At 52.6% G+C, this 24,912-nt stretch overlaps 4 protein-coding genes across 4 annotated transcripts; 2 read left to right on the forward strand and 2 right to left on the reverse strand.

Moving 5' to 3' along the window:
• Window positions 1–4,384: 4,384 nt before the first annotated feature.
• AYO20_03917 (hypothetical protein) lies at window positions 4,385–6,058 on the forward strand (the record flags this gene model as incomplete). The annotated part of the gene is made up of 1 exon (XM_022642216.1): window positions 4,385–6,058. The coding sequence occupies one exon, from the start codon at window positions 4,385–4,387 to the stop codon at window positions 6,056–6,058; it is 1,674 nt and encodes a 557-aa protein (XP_022501873.1).
• Window positions 6,059–17,567: 11,509 nt separating this feature from the next.
• On the forward strand, window positions 17,568–19,791 carry AYO20_03918 (hypothetical protein; the record flags this gene model as incomplete). The annotated part of the gene is made up of 2 exons (XM_022642217.1): window positions 17,568–17,573; window positions 17,632–19,791. 2 exons carry the CDS (start codon window positions 17,568–17,570, stop codon window positions 19,789–19,791), a joined length of 2,166 nt encoding a protein of 721 aa, XP_022501874.1.
• Window positions 19,792–20,324: 533 nt separating this feature from the next.
• Window positions 20,325–22,431, reverse strand: AYO20_03919 (hypothetical protein; the record flags this gene model as incomplete). Its single annotated transcript, XM_022642218.1, has 2 exons — window positions 20,325–22,231; window positions 22,293–22,431. 2 exons carry the CDS (start codon window positions 22,429–22,431, stop codon window positions 20,325–20,327), a joined length of 2,046 nt encoding a protein of 681 aa, XP_022501875.1.
• Window positions 22,432–23,160: 729 nt separating this feature from the next.
• AYO20_03920 (T-complex protein 1 subunit epsilon) lies at window positions 23,161–24,909 on the reverse strand (the record flags this gene model as incomplete). Its single annotated transcript, XM_022642219.1, has 3 exons — window positions 23,161–23,214; window positions 23,268–23,347; window positions 23,397–24,909. The coding sequence occupies 3 exons, from the start codon at window positions 24,907–24,909 to the stop codon at window positions 23,161–23,163; spliced, it is 1,647 nt and encodes a 548-aa protein (XP_022501876.1).
• Between the last annotated feature and the right edge of the window lie 3 nt (window positions 24,910–24,912).

Consider the following 24,912-nt stretch of genomic DNA (forward strand, 5'->3'; position numbering starts at 1 on the left):
TCGTTCAGAATCCCCCTCAGAACTCCCCCCTTGAGCTTGCAGACGTTCCATATGGTAAAAAGGGGGGTGTTGCGTAACAGAAGATAAATGTCTTTCACAGTGGTGACAAGACAAGGAGTCCCGTCCTGCATAATGGTCACAGGGTAAAAGACGCAGTGACAGGAGCGTCGCTGATGACACCAGAAAACTCCAAAGGGACTTTTAGCCCTTGCACTCTTGTCGCAACTCGGTTTGACGTTGGGAAACCCTACGCTTGATGGCAGGTTTTCTTGAAAGCAACAGGCTCTATCTGGCTATAGGTTGTTAGCCTTCAGGTGAAGCTCTATCGGAAGAAGCTTCAGCTATGGGTCGTGAGATCGGACGATTGTGCACACCTCCAGATATCAAGGTGTCCCCTCCACCGCAGCTGTCGTGCGTCGAAACTTCGGATCAAGCGGAGAAGCAAGGTTCAATGAAATGATGGTCGAGTTGATTCGTGTTAGTCACAATTATAGGCAATTTGGTGGTAGGAGGCAGGGGGGAACAGGCTTCAGATGCTGAGATTAAAAAGGCTGGAAACCTTCGCCCCGGAGCATCGCACAAGGTTGTCCCCAGGGCTTTGCGAAAGGGGAAACTCTGGACAAATGTACCGGCAAAGGAGGGTGGGAATGGAGGAGTTTCCAAGAGACGCCGTAAAACGCCACTCCAGCAAGGGATAATTCCCCAAAGGGAAACAAATGTGCATATTGGCGGTGACGACTGTGCTCTCGCAATACGAGAGGATTGCACGAATGGCAAGGCTGCGAGAAGTCAATAGCCTACCAGATCGCCCGTCTGTCCCATCTCCGAGATGCCATTGATGACGAGGTTTGGGAAAGGGGGGGTTGTGTGTGAGTGGGCTGTCCGGCATTGTCGTGGCAACATTGACGACTTGTGTGAAAGGCACCCCTGCTTTCTCATGTACGAGTCGTTTGGGGGTTACCAGGCTTTGAGAGTCCGTGTTCCCCGCCATACCCGGCATATGACTATGCAAACGAGTTTGATCCGCCCGGGGGCAGAGTTCACTCCAGGAGCAGTTGGTGACCCTGCACCTGCAGCCAAAGCGTCGAGAAGAGTACTCGTAATCCTACCTAAGGAGCGGCAATGGGGAAGGGAACCTAGGAAGAAGAACCTTAAAACGACAAGTTGGGGGTGATTGTGAGGCATCCGAAGCGACCAGACCCGGCTCATTCGTTGGTCGGTGCCAGCTCCGGGACAACGGTCTGCGGTTATGCGGTTCCGAGTGTCCCACCTCTTCTTACTCGTACTATTGAATCGGGTGAAAGCCGGTGTCCGGGGAAGCTCCAGCACTGCGCATAGTTTGGTGAGGCAAGCAGGAAATGAAGGTTGGGTCCGCATCAGGATTTGCTGAATCGACATGCTCCCCTTCCCTTTCGAGATTGACCTTGGTCTTGAGCTGCTGATCACTTGGTTTGATTCTGTCCAGCCCGTTGCTCTTGGTAGCGTGATCGGTTTCGCCCCAAACTTGATTGAGATGGGATTGCTGCGACAGGACCTTAGAGGACTCGTATACAAAGGACTGGAAATGCATTCCTGAGCAGCTCCGGGGGAAAAGGCAGCCGACGAATGGGGGAAGGGAATTTGTTCATGATTGAACGACAACTGTAGTAAAAGCCCCGAGAGATAGAGGGTCACGCATGCCCGTGAATGGACGCCTCTTAAGCCACAAACGCATGGGAGGTAGGGCCCTAACCGAATGCCGAGACGTGAAACGAGTGGGATGGGAACACAACATCATTACAGTGTGGCTTGGGAGAGGCTGCATCTTTCCTTGATGGGCGCGCGCACAGGGGTGCCTAGGACTTTGAACGCGGCCAAGCTGGGTATGGCAAAATCATTGAGATCCAGATGGCATGCGGGACGAAAAGAGGCCCGTGCATGAGAAACAAGGCGTTGAAATTGGTTGATCGTTACCCGGTGAGTCGATGGCCGCATTCGGACGATGCGATGGATCGGTGCCAGAGTGTCGGAGAGACAGAGATTCCACATTTCCTCCACCACGATAACTACTCCGTAGGGAGATGCTCAGTAGACGGCGACCTTTTGTGTCGTTCTGGGTTTGTGGCCACCGACACTACACCCACACCAAGCTTGGGAACAACATAACATGTACAGTAATGTAGCATCAGGATATCTTGTTGAGTAAGAAGGGGGGGTGAGGTAACTTGGTGCTTGGATAGGCAAGGAAATGATCGCCTCTGCGTACCTTGATGCTTGGGCACATGTCAAGGCAAGAATTGCAAAGCTGGCAGAAAGTAGTTCCACGTGCTGATGGGAAAAAATGCTCTTCTCTTATTGCCTGTCCAGCTGACTCGACTCTGGGACCACTGGCCGGGCTTAGATTCCTTTTGCTCCTCTCTTGATGAGCGTTTCCTTCCGCCGCGCTTATGGAGACAGCCTCTTGCCCCATCTCCCATTTAGCGCCAACGGGGAATCGGATGGCTGCAGAAGAAGGGTGACATGCTTACTCGACCCCCAAGTCGTCTGTGGTCCTGCATCGTAGTGGCTGGGAGAGATTACCTTTCTGGCCGAATTCAACCTTTTCCTTTTACTCCGCCAATCGCCGCAGTATGATGATGATGGGATGTTGTCCCATTCGTTCCGAGTCGAGTCAGCTGGCTTGACGAATTTTGAGGATCTCCCCTTGTCTCGATAGATGGCATGGGGTGGTTTGATGAGCTTTGGGGGGTACTTTCCAGGATGATGACTTGTATCTTGGTCAGTCACATTGACCCCTTTAGCGAAAGTATATGTAGGGGAACATCGCACACCGTCACTTAGCCAGTCGCTAACACTTCCCGAGAACGATATATCGTTGCATGTCGGCAAGGTCGTAGTCGTAGGGCAGAAGGAGGCGGAAGGACCTCGTACTACTACCGAGTAGTAGTAGACAGAAGTAGCCTGTGGCTGAGGCAAAAACAATCCCCCATCGGATCTAAGGCAAATGTTATTATTGGCATGTGACCCAAGCTCTGGAATACCACGGCAATATCAACTTCCAGACATTCATTTATCCATCGGTCTCACATGTCACTAGTGGTGATGAGTTACCATGATGTCCAATATCTTTTGGGAAAAAGGTTCACCACGCTACGTATGGAAGACTGTGAATGTGAATGCATAGTGGATAGAAGCAATAACGTCCAGAGTTTCCCGTGATGGGCGACAATACTGATGCCTGGCCCAAGGAACAATTGGTGCCTGGATGGGACTTCGGGGGGGGAGGGGCACGCAAGTCAATGATCGGAGTCCCCAAGAAGATAACCAGATGGGCTGTGTGGGTGGTGCCCAAGGGTACCCAAGGGCCCCAAGGTATTCGTAGGCACTATTGTTGTTAATGGAAGGGCCAATCCCCAATCCCAGGCCAGTGTGACCCCATTCTCCCCCCCCAAAGGAGCGATAAAGCCATGAATCAGCTCCGAACGCCCCCCGAGGGACTCCTCGGCTTCGGGGTCCCTAAACCAGGTCGGCGGTTGGTGGCTGGTCTCCTGGTCTATCCTGTCATTACATCTGTTACCAGTGGATTCTAGTGTATTCACTAAAACTTGGGTCTTGCCAGAACGTCTTTTGCCCCCCCCTTGCCTCCTCTTCCACCCCCCAAATCCCTCCTCCCCCTTGCCCCTTCTAGGCTTTCCCACACTTTTCGTCCCTCGTGTCTCGAACCTTGCACTATTGTCCAATAACCACCTAGTTAAAGGCACAAATCTGCAGTCACCTTTCTCACCTGGGTCGTCCGCTCGCCCTCTCTCTGTCTGTCCTGGCGTCTCGCCCCAGTCTTCTGCCCACCTCCACTTGGATCCTCTTTGCTCGCTCCCCCCTGCTCGCTTTTTTCGTGCCTTGTGCCCTGGTCCAGCTCTCTCTGCAACTTACCATCTCGACAAACAACAACCCCTGCAAGTCGCACACCTGGCCCGGACTGTGGTCCTTATACTGCTCGTCCCCATCCGCAAAGCCCCATCACCATTTCTTCACCCACACGTCTCTTCGACTTAACCGCGCTCTCACACACACCCTAACAGACCTACACAAGTTTTTCTCTCGTCGACACACATTCCCGTTCGACCTCGACATCCGTCTCACCGGACCTTGAATTCACCCTCTGTCAAGTTGTCGGTTGCGTCCAAGTCGTCTGCACACGTCCCCCTTCGAGTCGGACCGAGGTCTTGAATTGCGTCACAAGCCGATCCCACCAAATTCCCACCCGTTTGCGGCCCTGCAACTTCTGCCAACCTGCCAGCGCCAGCGCCGTCCTCTTTATTTGATCCTCCCCCTAGAATATTCGTTATTTGGCATCTCATCGACCTCGCTTCTCTCCTGCCCAGTCCACACGAGGTTTCTCCTCGAAATGCCACCGCGCAAAATCCCCCATGTCCTATGTCTGGATCGGGGCAAGATGCACCATATCGATCCCTCGAATGCCTGCAGTTTGATGGCGATGTGGTCCATGTTCTCAAAATGCTCAGATACACTAGATGAGGGTCCCCGGTTAGAGAATTTGAGTTGGCGGATATGGTCGCGAGAGTCGTTATGTGTGACGCCTATCGACTCCTCTCCCCCGAGGGCGAGCCGAGTGCCCTCCCTTTGCACTTCATGGTCGTCAGAAGACTGTCTGAGCGAAGGACGATGCAGTCCTGCCCACTCCAGGACCAGATCCCGGTCCCCCCAACAGGACGAATGCGCCAGCTCTCTCTCCAAGTCTCGACATCTGAGTCCCATCACACTAGAAAAGATTGTCGCTTCAATACAGGAAAAGACCGACCTTTGTCCCTTGTCCCCATCACTAGAGGCCAGTCGTCCTTTTACCAAAGTGCCATCTTCGAAACAACAGCCCTCGGAGAAAAGCGAGAACACTGCCGAAGCACGACCTCAACCTGTTTTGAAACCCCTTCAAGATTCCACCGACTCTTGTCTCTCCGCCACCACTGCCACAACATTGAGTACAGCTCGTCAGAGCGAGCATCGTGATTCGGACACTTCGGTATCTTCAGATGGACTAATCCCCAGCGGTTCTATTGTCCATGGATTTTCCCCTGTGGCGTCCTCGTGTCGTTCCCGAACTGCCAGCTCAAGTGTCAAGCCGCCTACAGCTTCTTCCAAGTTCATTGCTCCCCCTAAAGGTGCTCTGAAGTCAACAGCCATGTTTACCCTTGGCGGCTCGTCGGAGGATGACGAATCCTCTTTTGAACAGCGGGTACTGTCTGTCCGGGCACCTCCGCAGAGAAGCTCACTTTCCCAGAGTTTGAGCAAGCAGAATCTGTCGGAACGCAAGAGTGATCTCCCCCCAAAGAGAACTTCATTCCGGGATGTCGTTGCCGAGCGGAGAATCCAGGAAGACGCCGAAAACGACGAGGGCGCCATTGCAAGCAGTGATGAAGAGGACGACACTGACGAAGTTATGGAATCTGCCATCGACGAGGACGAGGAAGACGGCGATGACTGGGAAGATTCGACTTCGGACGATGGAAAGGTGGTTCAAGAACCTCATCTTTTCCGCCGGGTGGACAGCCGCAGTGTCTTGCCATCGCGGCGATCCATGTTGACTCTGGCCCTGAACAAAGGTCGAGCCGGCCTGGCCCACGCATATTCCCAGCCTGCTCTCCATCGGTCTCGGCAAACCTCACCCCCACAAGGACCGTCGTTGGCGAATTCGCCCGAGGAAGAGGACGGCATGATGATGCAAACGTCGAATCGGCCACCTATCGCCATTCCACCACCCAAGTCATCCTCCAAACCTGTGGCTCATTCACCACGAACGACGAGACGGAACATGCTGTCGACGGAGCTGACCGAATCTCTCCGGAAGAACCTCCTGTGGGAGAGACAACAGAAATCTCAGACAGTCAACGCCTTCCTCAAGCGGAGCCGTAACGCCCAGTCAATGGCCAATCTCCCCTCGGCTGGTCAGGCTCAGGCTGCAGGTGGGCCAGGAGGCCAACCTCCAGCGCCGGTTGTGGACCTGTCCAAGGACGACTCGTGGACCTTTGACAACACTTGGGAATATCATACCAAAGGCTGGTAGGCCTGGGCATCGAGCGTGGCTGCATCTTTTTACCACTTTTGCTATTCTTGTTTTTTTAATCTGCGTTCTGAGCGGGGTCATGTTGTTCATGTGCTTTACGAACCACTTACACCATACCTTTACGATTGGCGAGTCCGGAAAACGGCAAGGATGGAGAGGCCCTGTTGCCCCATCCATGTACAAAGGCGCATCTCGGACCATTTTCTTTGGAGGCGGCGGCGGCTCAAAAGTGACGTGCATACTTTATTATCATGTTGAATGAATGGAGCTAGATACAAATGACCTCAAACCATACCGGCTACGGCACTGAGGTATCGGCCCATTCCTTGGGTAATTGCTCTGATATTCACCTACATTGTACCATACGATCGAATACACCAGATAGCTGGGGCTAGTTTTGCTGCTGGGAGGGAGAGAGAGAGAGGTTGTACCATTATTAGGAGGAGAAGCAATAAGACCAGAGCCATCCAAACCATCTATCTATCCATCTATCCATTCAGATTCAAGTTTTGTATTTCAGCGACAACGACAACGCACGGTTGATTATTGTAATACTATCAGGTAACCGTTTTTCATTAGGTACGATCTTTGATATTGGATTGGATTGGATTGGACTGGATTCGTTGATTCGGAGGAACCGTGATTGGCCAGTGGGCAACGCATGACATGACATGTTTTCCTTGCTCGTTTGGCAGTTGGTAGTTGTTTGTTGGGCGTACATTTTTTTTCTTTGATGATGACTTGTCATGGATTGTCCACTCTCGTGCATGGTGGTGTGCTCATGTGAGTAACTAGGTAGCTACTCGTGGTGAGTTGGACCCGTTTCTTTTCTTCTGGGGGGTTTTTTGCCAACGTGCCTGCCAGCCAGGCCGCCCGTGGAGAGATTTGAGAGATCATGAGTCCAGACACGTCAATCGTCAACGGCAACAGCGCCATCGAGGCGGATGGTTATCCACTCTGTACTTGTACGTGTACGTAGGTTCACGTGAGTGAGAGTGAGAGAGGGAGGATGACATACAGTGCAAGTCCAAGTACATACAAGGACGATGGAGCTGGGAGCAGTAGGACTCTTACCTACTGAGGGCTTGATACTTGCATGGACTCTACGAGTAGTCTACTCTACTACTACTATAGAGGTATGTACCTGTGCAGGTCCATGTGTGTACCAGGTACTAGGTACAGAAGGTGACCATGTGACTTGGTAAAACAGTGCCTGTGCCACTGCAAGTGCAAGTGAAGGTGAGTTGTTGGCACGTGGATGGCAATTATCGCGAGTTCCCGGATCCGGCAGGTCTTGCACAGCCGCCACCGCCTCCGTCGCCGCTTTCGGCATCTCCGTCTCGATTTGTATCCCGAGGACTACCTACAAGAATGGACCTGCATCCTTTGTACAAGTGCAGTAGCGAGCACAAGTACAAGTATAAGTCCATGCAAGGGCAAGGGGTCTGGCAAAGACAAAAAGAAAAGGCAGAGTGAGAAAAACAACCCCAAGTCCCAAGTACCAAGGACCAAGTCCAAGCCCAAAGGGGGACGGGGGAATGATAACCGTACCTCGTATCGTCGGGCTTGAACGGTTTTTGTTTTTTCCTCGCCTCTTCTTCTTTTCTCCTTCTCGTGCCTGACTGATGACTTGATGACCTGATGACCTGAAGAAAATGCTTCTTCCGCCGCGTGCGCCGTGTGCGCCGTCCCCCGGTTTCAGCCTCACGAAAACGGGGAAGGACGGGATTTCATTATTCGAGGGGAACGAGCCCCGACCTTTTTCGTCTTGGTGGCTTTTTTTGGTTTTTGGGCTGCCTGCCTGCACAAGCATAACAAGTTAACTCGTACGAGTAAGTTGAGTTCGTCCCCCCGAGACACTAGTCGGTCATGGTCAGGTTGTAGTAGTGCAGCACCTCGGAACCGAGCACGCGCGGTCGCGGTCGCGAGGGACAGGGTCTGGTCCGAGTCCGAAAGGGGTCACAACGCAAAGCAGGTACAAGTACCGAGTACAAGGAGTATCTTCACGCTACTATTGGTACTTGTCCTCGGTGCGGAAATTGTTATTTTGGTTGGTTAGTTGTGAGTGGGGAACGGGAACGTCGCTGCTGGCCGGTCGCTTCCACATGTGCTCGTGCTCGTGGTCTATGAGTATGCTGACTGTTATTATTTGATCCGAGAGCGAGGCCATGCATCCAGCTCCACGAGACTGTGACCTGGTCTGGTGGCCTCACCCGACAGCACAACAAGATCCACCTTCTAGTGAGGAAAAGAAATGCACAACCTACAACCTAGAACCGCAACGAAAAAGGTGTTGTTGTTGTCTGGAGTGCCAACGCGAACGATAATGACCGTTGGGCCATGTGACACTCCCCAGATTAGGTAGATTCACTAACGGGGCCACGGAGCACTCTACTGACAAGGAAATGCAACACGGCTCGACGGTACGAGTAGTTAGTTCGTTCAAAATCAGCGAATCGAACGGCCGAGAAACAAATCAGAACAGCACGAGACGGGAATGTTGTTGGACGTACCAAAAGTTGATACCCACACACACACCGCGTCACTCTCACGCGGACGCACCGTTGAGAAGCACTTTCTACAGTACGTTAGGACAAGACAGGTAGAGGTAGGGCCCAAAAGAAAGCGGGGGAGATGATTAAGCCGGCCCTATAAGCACCTAGCCGGCTAATAAACTCGGGGAAGAGGGATGGACTTCGGTAATTCGTCTGGATGAATGGAATATGGCCGGCACGCGACCGCTGCAAAGGAGACGAGCATTACTACTTCTTGTGTAGTTGGCGAGTGAGTGAGTAACCGAGGATGGTAATAGATGAATGCTTATGGTGAGTATGAGTAACCGAGCATGGATGCTGTCTTGCTGGGGGATTTCATTTCCTCCCCCTTCATGCCCGCTGCCCCGAACACCCCTGACACTACTCGATTCAGTCACGCGGTCTGCCTCTGTTACATGCTTGCATGCATGAGAATATGGGGTTGCTGATATTGCGGGGGAAGAGGAATCGAGACAATGGAGAATTTAGACGATCAGCAGTCAGCAGTAGTCAGTCAGGAGATAGAAAGGATCATCCCGTCGCGATACCTTGTAGGCAGTGAGATGTGCGGTATGACGCGCAAAGGGAACACTGCACTACAGCGGATGTGGGCGCCCGGATGGAGCACCGCAGCTCCCTACGAGTACTAATTACGTGGCTGTTGTCTCTTCGGCATTTGTATATTGTCAGCGGGTAGAGAAAGCGGCACTATTTCGTTATTGACCTGGGTATCTGGAGGATTCGGGGTTTGGGGTGGTGGCCCTGATGTGCCCCGGACCTATGTACTGTACTCATGCAAAGGTGCTTTTGGAGATTCAAAGGACAGATGTATCGGCATACAATGAGGAGAGTACGGGGAATGTCTCACACAGTGGCCTGGAGCACCCTGTACCGAGTACATAGCCGGGGTACATACAGTACGAGGTACATGCACCACCCTGACTGACTTGACTGACTTGACTGACTGCACAAGGCGAGCCACAGCAAGGGAAATTACAAGTACGACACAGCCCAGACGCTTGAGCAACAAGGTAGCGGTACTGCGGTACCTACAAGGCCCGCCAAACTTACATGGCAAAGTAGGTACCCGGGACTCTGGGGTCTGGACTTGGAGTGGTCTGGAACTTTTGGTGCTTCTGGACCCCTACGGATGAAATAATAATTGGGGTGGAATAATTGCTCCAACAACCACAGCGTGCATCACGAGAACAAAAAGGAGAAAGAAAGAGTTCGCCCTAATTAATGTCTATGCAGCACATAACTGGAGTCTACTCCTCGGCTCGAAGCAAGAAACCAGCAGCGGGCCGTACTTGTAGAGTCCCTCTCTCTCCATGATTGTCTAGAACGTGTAAAAGAGAGCAGCTCCAGGTACCTGTAATTGCATACCTACAAGACATAGTCGTGACTTGTCTGTCGTGACTGTGCAGGTCTAGAACATGCTAGATATTGTGGGGTACAGACCAAGTCTCGACACACACGCGCGTGTGTGCATGCGTGCAAATGCAACACTACAGTACTACTACTACCACTACCACCACCCGGATACTTCGGCGGTCGCTTACTACGTTGAATTCGAACGAAGCGGCTATCCTACTTGTCCTTGTATGGTGTTGACAAGAAAAGTCACTGAAGAATACCTCGTGCTGTGAGGCGGGGTTCGAGGCGAGGACAAGTACACAATAATACACAGCTAATACGGAGCAGTACTGTACCGAGTACAAGTACCTCGTACAGTACAAAGGACATGCATACTCGCCTATTATTCGTACATAAGGCCTGGATCTCCTTGATACTTGTCCACTTTCCCTCTTGCCCGAGCAGCCCGAGGAACTTGACAGTCAATACCTCGTACTCGGTGTTGACTCTTGAATACCTGACTACGCCACTGCTACGATTGGATGTGAAGCACCGGAAAATTATGTACCACCGTTGCACCTGAAAACCCCGTTGACTGGTTGTGAGGCATTCGTCATCTCGGTATATCGCCAGCCGACGTGCATTAAAGTGGACGGACCCTGGAACCTCGGATCCATGCAGGGGAAGAAGGGGGGATCCTTGTCGCGTGAGAAATCCACCAATCCGGAACTCGGCCTTACAAGTCCGTTACATGTGCGAGTACAGGTACAGAAGTCCCGCCGATGCAGTCGACTTGTTCTTTCTCTCTCATCTCTTATGAGACACGGCTTTCTCCTCGGGGATGGATGGCGAGGAGGATCATGTTCACGGCAATGTTAAATCGCCCCGAACTTCTTCCCCTATTATTGTTACTTTGTACAGGCCACGCCGACGTCGGGGTTTCTGTCCCATGGAACCCCAATGGCCGAGCCCGCGAATCGGACTTCCGAAGTGAATCGGCCAACCTGAGTCACGTTCAAAATACTAACTTTGTTGTATGATTCGGCCAGCGACAATAATTCGTCCGAAAAACGGAAAACTGCGATTGCTCGCTTCACCTCATATTCATGGTATTCAATCGAGCCTTGTCGCCGATACTCCGTGTAATCGATTGCGGTAATGAGGAAACCATGTATCTTCGCGTCACAACAACGGCTACATGGGCGCTGAGGAATAGTCTACACACCCTTTCATCAATCCGATGAAGCCGTGAGATGTGAGATGTGAGATGTGGAAGTGCAGCGAATCCCACAGCAAGTACCAGGTAGGAAGAATCCCAGGGAAGAGCAGCCTTTAGAGCCAGTGATATTTTCAGGTCTCGCCAAAAGTACATACCTTGTACAGATGTGCTCCTACAATAATGCCAGGTTTCGCGCGAGAATGCTTTGTCGTCTTCTTCCAAGTATGTATGTACCTATGCCCGACTTCTCTGAGTCAGTCGTAGTCAAAGCACTTGGGCAGTTTTCCTCGCCTTTTCAGCCCCCCCATGCCTTCAGTCCATGTTCAAGATTATCTCGACACAAAGGGGGCGGATCATTCTTGTCTGCTGAACAGGATACCAGGCGTCAAGGAAACTGCCGGGTCAGCTGTTCACCGCTCACCTCTCGTCTTTGCCTTTGCTGACGGCCTTGATGTGCTGTGCTCAGCAGTGTAGTGCAGTGAAGTGCAGAGCCGTGCCAGGTATCCCATACTCGCCCTGTCCCTTGCCCTTGCCATGGGGCCGGCACATTTCCCGTGCAAACGCCATTTACGAGTATAGCGCGGCAGCGGGTACCGGGGTACCGGGGGTTTTCTGCGTCTATCTAAATAAGAGGGAGATCCATGGCAGGATCGTTGAAAGTATGTTACCAAGACATGTAATATGCAACATGTCAGATCTACAGGAAGAGCATCATGGCCAGGCATACAATTGCCATCGTCAACACCCAAGCAACCCCGATAATCCGCGAGAAAAAGAGGATGTAGCATACTATGCTGTGCATTATTGTCGGGGGAGGTTTGTGGCGTTTCTTGGGACAAGGTTCTCCGTCCAAGTCCTCGCAAGTCCTTACGAGGGAGTTGAATCTGTGGGGGGATTCAACGGGGAACGGGACATCATTTAGCCTCCACCACCAGCCTAGCGTCCATCAAACATCCATCTGGGACTTTACCTTTTTCCCCATTAACTATTCAAAATCCCTATTTCGAAAATGGAACCTTTGTACCACCCACCGTTCAGGAGTGGCATTAAGAGGGGGCTGGTGACTCGGTCGGCTTTCCAAGTCTCAAACAAGTCTATCGTTTGTCCGTCTTTTCGTATTCGTTCATCATGTTCATTTTGGGCCGTACCACCACTCACCCATCCACTCACTCCAAGCACTTTTTGAAAGGAGGATGTAACCTCACCTTGGATAGCGCGCGAGCTCTTCCATTCTGACAATGATGGGTTAGTATGTAGGTACGTGGGAAAGTTAATCTCGCAGCACTTTGGGAGGCACCGGCCTTCTGGGTCGACAAGGAAGAGGGAACGAGGTATTTGCCGGAGGTGGTAGGTTGTAGGATGTGGGGGAGCGAGAGGATCGCGCGCAGACGATGATGACAAGGAGGATAATTGGGTCGGGCACCAGGCTGCCAGGGTGAGTACCTGACTGGCGAGAAGTCTACGAGGACGAGGTCCTGGTTGGTAGGTAAGTAGGTATGGTGAGCGCTTGATACCTGTGAGTGTCTACCCAGGCCGCTACGAGGTACTATTTACATACAGGAACCTGAGGTGCTATACTATGCGCCTCCTCATGCTACACAGTACTCGGGGATATCTCTCATTTCTCATAATCACATGTCTCTCCTGTCGAGGGTTATGCACGAGCAGCTTTCCCTCCCCGTCCTTCCTTTATGCAAGAAACCTGTCTGTTCACAAATGATATTCCAAGAAGGGGAAGGAAACCCCAGAAACAAAAGTTCCAAGATGATTCTGGAAGTTTTCCCCCCTTTGCGGTTTACTCGCAGGGTGGAGAGGTGGGAAGGTGGGACAAAATACCCTCCCACCCTATCTGCGTGCCTGCCTACCTAGTCCTAGGAAGTGCTGGCGACGGCAACCCAACCTGTGTCGACTGGGCAATTTCACCCCCCGCCCGGCACTTGACCCCTTTTTCTTTCTGACATGTATCTACATACTCCCACCAGAAATTGGCACAAGGACAAGTACCTACATGCTCGGTACAGGTACGGCTAATTATCAGCACCCGTTTGAAAAGGGAAGGTAGTTAGATAATAATAATAATAAGGACAAGGCACCAACCAAGCACTAATTGAGTAACTGACCAGGCATGCAGGTAACTAACCAACCAAGCCACCGATTCAACGGCCACAATCGTCCAACGGTCGTAGTGATCCCCACCCACCCTACAAGTACATAGGTAAAAGTCAAATCCTCCGAAATCGATGAGGCAAGCATGTCGAGGCAGGGGGTTACAGTACACGGTCCTTCGTCGGTACAGAATGCTCTCTGCGACAGAAGTGTACCTAGTAGTATCTACCTCTAAACCGAGAACATGCACTTTTCCGAGTCCCAGACATCATTATTGGTACCGAGTTACGCGTACCGCTCGCAGGTGCTGTTGGACTACCTGATTTGGCAGTTAAAATGTTCGATACCAAGGGGCCCCCTAACAAGAAGACCCGGCACTACTCGGTAGGGTAAACTGCATGCAATGATCGTCTCGAAGGTCCATCGGCGTACCTACAGTATCTTGGCTCTTGACTCGTGAGGTATATAGTATCTACATACTCGGTACTCGTAGTAGGTGGTTAGTAGGGGAGATTGAGTTGCGCGCGGCAGGGAACAGGCCGGCGACCGGCGACCTGCGACCTGCGACGACACTGTTGTACGGGAAATGGAATTGCAAAGCCTATGCCTACGCCTACGCCTACGCCTACACCAACGCCAGCGCCAGCGCCTACGCCTGAAGCAAAACTGTTGGGCACAGATATTCTACAAAGGAGAACCCTTGGTAGCGATGGACTAATGACTATTTTTGCTAATCTATGTCTGTAAGGCAAGGCTGAGTGACAGGCCCAGAGCATGTCAAAGGCTGCTCCCTGTTATCAATCATCTCTGTCATTGGTGGTGGTTACCCGATACATTGCAATTCCAAGCCTGTACTCGATAGGCCAGTCACACACAGTGACAGGAAAACTGAAATAGTAGAGAGGCGACCAGTTCGGTCTCTACCGAGTACCTCCCCTCCCTGTTAGATGGAGCTTCAGCTTGCAAAGGGTCTGGATACAATCACTGTACTCGGGACAAGATCTTATCTCCCAGCTCTGTAATCTCGAAGCACGTGAAAATGTCGTACAGCCCAATGACCAGCATGGGGAGAGAGACGCATTCAAACATCTCCCAGGGCCCCTGTACCACCTCCAAGGAGATTTGTGAGAGGTCAAAGCACCGGTTCGAGTAACCAAGTCGTAAGCCAGCATGTCAGGAATATGCTCAATGTCATGCAGGGCGTTCTCCATCTCCGGCCCAAATCATGTCGGTGCCAACGCACAATCAGGCGGTCAGTTATGTCGCAACATCTTGCCTATCAAGATTCAAGCAGAATCTCCCCCATGACGAATCACCCGATCTGTCCGAGGGATCGAACGGCTAATTCCTCTTGCGCGGATACGTGGAATGGATGGAGATCTCCTTGTGGTTGTATCCCACGCGCCTCTTTCTTGAGTTGAACGAGAAAACTGCCTGCTCTTCATGCAACAAGACGACTCTGGGCATGAGGACAAGCAGAATCTGGACCTAATCAGGGGATCAAATCGTTCAACGTGTTCGAAGCCAACCAAGGCCTGGCTAGGGTCAAAACAAAGAGGACCTCTCCCGAGAGCTAGAGAGTCTATCCCATGATCCGTTCAGAGACGGTCAACTCGCCAGGACGACAGGAAGGAAGAAGGAAGGAGGAAGGAGAGAATAAGTGGGAGACGGCGCTGCGGGCGCTGCGGGCGCTGCGTGCGGGCGATCAGGCTGTGGAACTGTGGATCCCTCAGGCCCTGCGTGGCCCTGGCGCATGCCGAGCTCTTCCCATCGGGAACGGCACCTTCCGCACCGCAACTGACAGGGGGCATTTTCGAAATCATAAGCGAGCCAGGTGGTTTCGATGGCTAGCTTCCGAAGATGCATCGAGAGCATGTCCCTGTGATGATCGACCCGCACTAAGATATCCCGAGGGAATGGGTGTGGATCGAGGCGTATGGTCTGCACGCGCGAAGCGTAGCGCCGTCTCGTAAGGGAGGGTCTCGAATGGTGCGTGGCTTCACGTGGGATGGTTCTGATAGTGAGGCATCTGGATATACCTCGTACCGAGTTGCCTATCTGCCTGGGTCAGTTATCAGATAGAAGAAGCAGGTGACGGACACGTCAAGTTCCACGAGGACTTAGGGAGGCCCCGACAGCGATGAGCTGGTAGGAGGAGCGCAACAAGCTGTCGCTTTGGGTTGAATTTGGTAATGACAATCAAGGATTTGTTGGCATTTTTGGGGGTTGGGGGTGGGTAAGACGTCCAGTAGAGTGGCCAGTTGGAGATTTGGGGGTCTAATTTGATTGTCATGTTTGTATCGGTCAGAGAGTATTGCTTATGCCAGTTGTCAAAGATAGCTTTGTTGGTAGTTGTACATACCTAGGTAGGTGAGGTTGGGGGTTAGTTGTTAGAGCCGGCGGTAAAGTTGGTGGTTGCTTGGGGGAGTGTGGGTGGGTGTGTTGGTGTAACAAGGAACTAGGGGAGGCCAGGGGCATACCTAGGGGAGCCGAAGGGGGAGAGGAGGGAGGGCGGGAGTGACCCTGTAGGCCGCACAAATAGGTACTAACCAACTCGCCTAGGTAGCCAAGTAGCATCGGACTGTGCTAGGACAGTCCCTCGTACGAGGTACAGGTATCACCCCCCCTTTCCTCTCCTCCAACTTAGGCTGTGACTTGGTTAAACTAGGCGAGCCAGTAACTGGCAATGAACTCATCACGTTGGGGCCCGAGTGCTCCCTGGGACCCGTACGAGTATCACCATCCATGATAAAAATATGTGATAACGGCCTCCGTAATGACCCAAAACAGGGGATACAGAATTTACGGAATTCCAGTTCTGATACACTTGAGTTACGATACAGAAATTTAGGTAGGTGGGTAGGTAAAGTTCCCGAAGAAGAAAGTGGTAGAAGTTCATTGCATGAGAGAGACGATGATGATCAACGGACAAGATGCGATATGCCCTGTATTTGCTTCTTGGGGAGAGGCTAGGGAGGCCTCGAACTCTCCAGGGGGCTTTGGGAGGGCGGCACTGGGGCACCATGGGAATCACTGTGAATCGGTTTCTGGGCAATGATGTCACTGTCCACATTCCGAGTTTCTCTCTTCTCCTCACGTTGTGGTTCTTCGCACTGCACTTGAACCTCGCCTTCTTCAACGCCTCTTCATACAGGAGAAACGCTGTGTCAAAGAATGTAGATGGGAGTCATTGTGTGACTCAACCATCCAAACTCTTTACTTGCCACAGTCCATCAATGACTCAATTGATGGTCTATACAGCCACCACCACCACGTCTATCAAAGGTAAAGAAGAGGGACTGTGATCTCGAGTCTGCCGCTGTGGCATCACTTGATCACTTTCCCTTCCTCCTTCGCTTCTGTTTTCCTTCTCATACTTTCTCATCTCTCCGATCTACAACTAGACTCGTTACTATCGGTGTCCATCCCTCTCCCACCCTTTCATCCACCACCCCTGATCAGATTCGGAACTTTATCATCCGCCTTCTGTGCCTCACATCCCAATAGCCAGCCCAGAACTTGGTCTGCCGACCACCTCCGCCGACCTGCAAGCGGTTCCATCATCTGGCCGACCAAAAACCGAAATCAAGGAACCTTTGTTGATGAATGAACGGCATCGTCTTTGCCAACTCATCAATCATCATGTCACTTGACGACGCCAGCCTCAGTAAGCCTGCAGCTCTTTTGTTGCCTTGTTCAGCTTCGCCCTGCCTGGCGAGCTGGTTACGCGGGCTAAAACCCGTTCGCCACCGTTCAACTCGCCCCCATCCCGTTTCTCGACCCCCTCAAGGCGCCTCCGCGTCGAATCCCTTTCTGGCTTCAAGTGATGGGGACCCTGATGGTCCAGCCGATGAAACACTGCCCGTCGGTCATCTGACTGCTGAGTTGTTACCCCAGTTGCTGATCGCTTGCGCATTGCGCCCAACATCCAGGCACCAGCCGTGTCAGCACCCAAATTGAGCATCAACCTCATCCTCGAATTTCACCACCAATCACTGGTACACCGGCTCAATCACAGCCCAGGGTATGTCGCTTTTTCAATACAAACAAAGGTAATCCGTCTTCTGTCTTTTACCACCTAATTTTGTCATTGGTCCATCCCGTGTAATCAATTCCTCCAGTAGCCTAAATGGAAATATGCACGGCATTCAGTCTCATGCCTGGCTGACCCTCAGCTGCTGCGCACATCACTGGCCGTTACGTGCACTCACAATCTTGGCTTTGTTTATCATACCAATGACTTCCACGTGATAGAGCAGCTAATCACTGTGGTAGGTTGTCGTGCTGGCTCGCAATGCCCGTTCAAACATCTTCAGCCTAAAGACGGAGTCACAAGCACTAAATCGAAACCTGACCAGCAACAACCCGACACTGCGCAAGGCCCATCGGCCGTGCAAGGACTCCAACCTCTGTCTCACCGATCCAGGGCGTTGCTCTCTGGCCCGAATGCAAGTCAGAAGCCCCAATCCCAACTTCAGCAGCGCGATCCGCGTGAATTCGAGCTGGGTCAAGTGATTAAGAGGTTTCGTCCAGCTCGGAGAGAGACCAATGAGGGCACAATCTTGTCCTTTGCACTGGCTCCGTCGGACCCTGACTTTCCATTCGAGCTGCAAGGTGGTCTCCGTTGCCAACTGACAGTGCCTCCCACCTATCCTCAAAATGGCAAACCGGCAATCAGAGTCACAAATGCCGAAATGGCTCGGGGATTTCAGATTAACGTCGAAAAGGGGTTCGACAGCCTTGTCGAAGCCTCGCCGAACAAGACGCTACTAGCATGGTTGAACGAGCTGGACAAGAACCTGGAGAGGTTCCTGACATCCGAAAAGGCGCAGACCATCAAGATCATTGCCAATGCCGACAAAAATCCCAGACTCCCTGATCCTGTGCCAGCCGTGGTTCGCCCTGCCTCACCACCGCCTGTACGCGTGGCACCACGTCCACCAGTCTGGACAGCTGAGCAGAGGTCCAGCGCCTTGTCAAAGAGAGAAGCTGATGTTCGTCAGCTAGAAGCACGCATGGGACGGCTTCCACACTACTCTAAAAGTTCTGATGGTACAAAATTCAACATTCCTATCCAAATAGCCCGATCCGAGCGGCTCCCACCCAGCCTACAATCGCTCAAGGAGGTCACTCTGATTGTCCCGAAGCTTTATAACCTCGAGCCTTGCACTGTCCTTCTAAACGGAGTCAGTGGCCCAGAGGCTGAGACGGTCCAGCTGGCCTTTGAAAGACATGTCCGGAAGAAACTCGACATGACCCTTATGGCTCATATGAATTACCTGACACAGAATATTCATTCCATGGCTTTGGAATCGGTAGAGAGCGCGGCTCCAGTGCCTTCATCAGATGTTCCACTTCCACCAGAGCCTCCTGTCGACGATGAACAAGGGGTTTCTTCGAAAAGGGAAGCCTCTGTAGAACCCAGAGAGCTGATCATGGACGAGGACAGGCCACATGTGAAATTAATCCCTCGACCCCCTGAATGGGATCGACAAGACTCCGATTCCGATTCTGAATCATTCTACAACTCTGATGAATATTCAGCTTCTGAGGATGAGGATGAAGACGGGGAGTCAGAAAATGAACAAGGCGGCGCCATGCTGCCAGTCTCCTCGAGCTCGACAGAAAAGGGAATTCACATTTCGTTCCCAAATTTGGAGCTCCACAACATTGAACTGTTGAGCTTATCCTCCCTGTCACTTTCGGTCAAATGCCTGCGCTGTAAAGCACCCCTCGACATACCGAATATCAAACCCAACATTGACATAGCCGGTTCTTCCATGTCGAGTATACGCACGGAAATCTGCTCGAAGTGCACTACACCATTCACAGTCTCCTATACACCTAATGCCCTGCACGCCAACAGCGTCCGTGCTGGCACAATCGAGGTCACAGGGTGTACCATCACCGACCTCCTCCCGTCGGTCTTCCAACCCACCTGCGCGTCGTGCTCCACGACATTCCCCGTCCCTCCGGGTATGGTGTCGGTACGTGGCGACACTCCGATCCAAGTATGCCGCGCATGTCATGCCAAAATGACCTTTACGATCCACGAGGTCAAGTTCCTGCGCGCGTCCTCGGCATTCGCCTCGGGCGCGCTGCCACCCCGGCGGCCGAAGAAAGAAAACCTGGGCATCTCGGCCGGCACACCTCTACCAAGCAACGGCACCTGCGCACACTACCGCCACAGCTACCGATGGTTCCGCTTCAGCTGCTGCCAGCGCGTGTACCCGTGCGACCGATGCCACGATGCGGCCGAGGCGCACGTCAACGAGCACGCCGACCGCATGGTCTGCGGCTGGTGTTCGCGCGAGCAGCGGTTCCGGAGCGAGGACTGCGGCGTGTGCGGGAGGAGTGTCATCCGGCGACGCAAGGCCGCCGGCGGCTTCTGGGAAGGCGGCAAGGGGACCAGGGAGAAGGGGCTGATGAGCCGCAAGGAGAAGAGGAAATATAAACGGCCCAGAGGCAGCGCCGTGGGATCCGCCTCGACTGCGACCAAGAAGGACGGTACAAAGTAGCAAGCAAAGCAGCAAAATAGTGTTGTCCCTCATTGCCCCCTTTTCGAGAAGGAGGCTCTAGCTATGTAGCTAACCCTGACTGACGAATTGACGTCCAGTCCGTCCATTGCGAGAAGAACCATGACCTGGTTGCATTCTTGTCGACGGACGTGTCGACCTCTCACACACAGAACAGAATGTAATAAAACATGAGGTATAAGACAATACAATAGCAATGATAATGCGAAAAGTCTACGCCAGTTTTTCTTCTCTCTTACCTGTAGGGGAGGTGCCTAGGTACTCAGGTATCATGTCATGGAGATAATCTATCTACCAACCTGCCTAGGTACCGATGCGACTATGCGAGTATGTAGGTATGTATGTGTGTATGTATGTATGTATGTATGTATGTACGTACGTACATATGTAAGTAGACGAGCGATGACCAAACTCCTATGCGCCCAGTGCGCCCGTGCGCTTATGCAGTCGGTACTAGGTATTCGACACACCTCCCCCCTCCCCTCGTTGTCCGTGCATGTTCGTGCCTGACTTACTTACTCCGGACATATCAGATCGCCAAAGTGCCATGATCCGGACCCAGACCCAGACCCCTGTGTCCCGCCAGCCTTGTTCCTTTCTCCCTGTGACTCCTGTGGTTGTCGATGTTTCTGCCGTGACATCGACGCAGATGAATCAATGCAACTCTCTTCTTCCGAGTTGGTCCCTGGTTTTCGTCCTCGTTCCCGTTCTCGTTCTTCACAGCAGTCATCACCATCACCATGACCAGCGGAACAGAGTCTCGTCCACACTTTGCGTGCGCCCTTGTCACAAGCACGGTCGAGCCAAAGAAAACTCCGCATGAGGTCGCGGAAATGGGTGAATTGGCGGCGAGGGCTGTTGATACCCATTACCGTGGTGGACCAGGAGGCCACGAGATCGAGGAAGAAGGGTTCATCCGCGGTGGTCTGGGACGCGAGAGCGCCTAGTACGGCGAGCCATAGGAGGAATGCCGATGGAGGATGAGATGGAGGAGGAACAGAGCACTGTCCATCCGGCGTGGTGTTCGTGGTGGTGGTGGTGGTGGTAGTAGTAGAGTAATGTGTGGGATATCTGCCATATTCACCACTTCCATCGTGCGAAGCGGGCGTTGGTGTCTTGGAGTTGATACTCGGCGTCGAGAAAGAGTGGAAGAGAAAGTCCTCCAACGCATTCCTCAACTGAGCGACCAGCATACGCAAGGGTCTCGGCCGGGCCACGGGGTATATGACGCCGTAGCTAAAAATCATGGCTCCGAGACGACAGAGTTCCTCCTCGCGGTTCTCGTAACGGGGCAGACGCAGGAGCCGGTACTGGATGAGGTTGCGGTAGACATTTGTTTCCCAGGCCACTGACGCGGGCACAGGGTTGTCAGGGTCGTGACCACCACCAGCCTCGGAAAGATTGGATTCGGTGGCGGCGGCGGCGGCGGCGGTGGTGATGGTGGCAACGGCCCTATCTAGCTCCCGACAGTACATTCTCATGTCGAGGAGCAGATCCTTGAACTCGGCGTCGGCAATGACTGGGAAAGCCTCGTCCAGTCTCTCCCGCGGTGGGCGGATCAACTTGACGTGGTTGTCCAGGACATGCTGGTACAGGCGACAGAGGGTGAAATATGGGCGGCGGATCGACAAGCTTGCCTGGAGAAGGTCGGTCGACTGGATCTGCTCGGCGATACCGGGCATCGTGACGCCTTGCAAACCTCCTCGCGCAGCCACTAGTGCAATGGTCGCTCGGATGTGGGACGGCGTCCAGCGAAAGTGGGAGAAATATTGTATCCACCCGAGCGATCGCAGCGGAGGATCGAAACCCCCGAAGCAGTCTTCTCCCGCGCCCTCCTGCACGGCGACACGTGGGTTAGTGTCGCGGATCGTGAGGGCGAGGACTCCAAAGATCACCGAGTCCGACGCTTCGTTCCGCGCGATGTGCTCCCGGATCCCCTGGACGGCTTTGTTCTGGCAGGTGAACATGACCGTTTCGTTGTCAATGGCGGTATGAGGCAGGTGCATCGACATTGCCATCGCGGCTGTCCATATGAATGAATTGAGCAGCAGCTCGTCGACCAGGCTGAGATGGAGGAAGGCTGAGGTCAAGGACTCGTTGGTCTCGAGGCTGTGATGCTTGAACGACGGCCAAAGAGTTTTGACAGTGTAGTCGTATACTCTCCGTACCTTGGGATTCGCCAGCAGTGCTGCACATGGGGGTTCTGAAGAGGAGATTCGACAAAGCACCGGCTGAGGGCTCAATGTGACCTGATGGCGGGCAACATTGTGGAACGAACCGTCTCGCTTAGACACTATCTGATTGACTTTTATTTCCGGATCTGCTGCAGGTACAACCTCCTTAGGTGCGAGTGGAACGAGTGTTTGCGGGCTGCAGGTCGCTGACGCCTGTTCGGCCGCTCGTTCAGCTGCTCTTCGGAGGCCTGGAAGCTCAACAGTTTGTCAGGCAACTGCATGATCGTTGGGCAGATTTCCTCAACATACGATAAGTCCGCTGATTCAGACGATTTTGAATTCTTCTCCTAATTCTTGCATCCGACAGGCCGGTCCAGTCGTCCTCCTCCCTCCTTGCCGCTGTCGGCAGTCTCCGTTCGAAGACAATTCGTGACGGTTGGGCATGCATTGCGTCTTTCATTTCTTATGTTCCTTCTGCTCGAAGCACTGTCCATTTTGCGAGAGAATTCTTGTCAGCTTGTGGCGTACCCAGGACAACACTTCAATCCCAGGGCAAGAACTGCGCAGAGCACTAAAACCTTCTCGTCATGCTGACTCGCAACTTTGTCAGTTGTGGAGCTGATATGCAGGCGGCTTACCTCTGAAGAGCCAATCAACATGGACATGTTTTCTCTGGCTCCACCGCCAGGCTTGCATGATCCGGCTTTGTCAACTCCTGTCGATCGTGGGTCAGACGATTGGGGCTTCCCTTATATCGACATGATCGGGGCAAACACGGCTGATACGAGACAAACTGCCTCTCTCATCCAAGGCGGAGGCTCTGAGAACATCTCAATATGATATCGAGCGAAAACCTGAGGCACTGCCAACAGCACGAACAACGGCGCCTTCGGTAGGAGAAGATCAAGGCTGTGTCTGCCGCTGGACTTGTCATCTCCCATAGGATGATCCCCAGATGGTGAAGACTCATAGACCTGTCCTCTACGAGAACCGAAGTCAAGCGAAATAATTCCAATGCAGACAAGGCCACTTTGATGACGTTCAACAGCTTTTGATTTTTCTATCCGATCTGCCGACGGGTATCATTTTGTACATTCTTTCGAATCATATCTTCATGCAGGTCTTTTGCATAAACGCCGTGAAATGCTGACGCGCTGCTGCTGCTGCCGGAACAAGTCTAAAAATCGTTATCATCGTTCCCCGCCACAATCACATTGTTGATTTTCAGGACCTATTGGACATTCGTGAGCTGCATAGATCACATGGCAGGACGACCAAACTTACCATTCGACATAACTGTGTTGCAAGGAGCAACTGCTGCCGTTTTCCAATCAGGGGGTCGATGACAAAGTTGGCACGCATATCTTGCACAAGTCAGCAGAGGCCGAAGACCAGCAAAGCAATGTCACATACCATTGTTTCCCGTTCCCATGCAATCAACACCCAGCCGAGAGTTCTGTTCCTTGATCTGCCGCGACTTCACCGCGGCCAATGTCTCAATGGGACTCAGACCAGAATTCTCTGCCAGTGCCATCGGAATGGCATCCAAGGCGTCGGCAAACGCTCTCATGGCATACTGTTCCAGACCCGGTGATTTCGAGGCCGCATCCTCGACAGCGATGGAACAAGCAATCTCAGCCGCACCGCCACCATAGACGACTCGGTTGTCTCTAACTAGATTACGAACAACACAGAGAGCGTCATGGAGTGATCTCTTCGCTTCGTCGATGATCATCTTGTTGCTGCCCCTCACGAAGACTGTGACCGCTCTCGTATTGGCGCACTCCTCAATCACCAACATCTTTTCTCGGGTGGTCCCAAATGTCATTTCCCGAACAATACCAGCCGTGCCTAGCTTCTCGCTGCTCAGGTCCTCGAATCGCGGCACGATTCGGCCGTTGGTGGCAATTGCAATCAGCTCGATCTCGGGTCCGCCAACCCAGCGTACAGCTGGAAGCTTGTTCTGAAGAAGCAGGTGGTTTGCCTCATCATCGAAACCCCACTGACAGATCACGAGATTTGCTCCCGTAGCTTTGATCATATCAATCATCTCCACAAATTTATTCTTTTCGTATTGTTGTAGCTTCTTGAATTCTTCGACCGTAGATATGTCGAGCTTGTGCTTCGTTTTCGGCTTGGGAGGTTCGAAGGCACATGTCAGGATCGCCAGTTTGGCGTCCCTCACCTCGCTTGGCATTTGTGGATGAGAAAAGTCCTTGTCAATGATGACTCCTTTTACCAGCAGAGAGTCTTCGATCGAACCGCCCGCTTTGCCGTCGACCTTGATGAGTTCGAAATCGACATCTTTTCGGTCGAGGTCGGCAACAGACATGACGGCATCGACAGCAATCTTCGCGAACTGGTCGTGAGACTTGCTGACGATCTTGCTTCCAAGACTCGTTTTGGCAACCTTGATCAGATTCTCCTGCTTCTCGCGACTGAAGGCAATCTCGTCGCTGATCTTGTCCAGATGTGCCACGGCAACCTCACAAGCCTGGTCGAAACCGTCTGCAATCCGAATGGGATGGATGCCTTTGTCGATGAGGTCTGCGGCTTGATCGAGGAGAGCAGCAGCCAGGACGACGACGCCCGTGGTACCATCACCAATTTCTTCATCTTGTGATTTTGAAAGTTCGACCATGAGTTTAGCAATGGGGTGTGTGATTTCCATCTCCGACATGATTGTGCGACCGTCGTTCGATATCTGGATGTCCCCGTCTGGAGATATGAGGATCTTATCGAGACCTCGTGGCCCCAACGAGGTTCTCACAATATTGGCGATCGTGCGAGCGGCAACGATGTGTTGCTTGACTGCTTCTATGCCATGTGTTCTCTTCTTCTTTCCCTGGTCTCGGACCACAATGAAAGGCCTTCCCGTCTCATCTTTCAGAATTTGTGCCTGAGATAGATCCAGTTGCATCGCCATGGT

This window comes from Fonsecaea nubica (genome assembly GCF_001646965.1).
Source record: "Fonsecaea nubica strain CBS 269.64 chromosome Unknown Scaff19, whole genome shotgun sequence".
In the NCBI taxonomy this organism is placed as follows: domain Eukaryota; kingdom Fungi; phylum Ascomycota; class Eurotiomycetes; order Chaetothyriales; family Herpotrichiellaceae; genus Fonsecaea; species Fonsecaea nubica.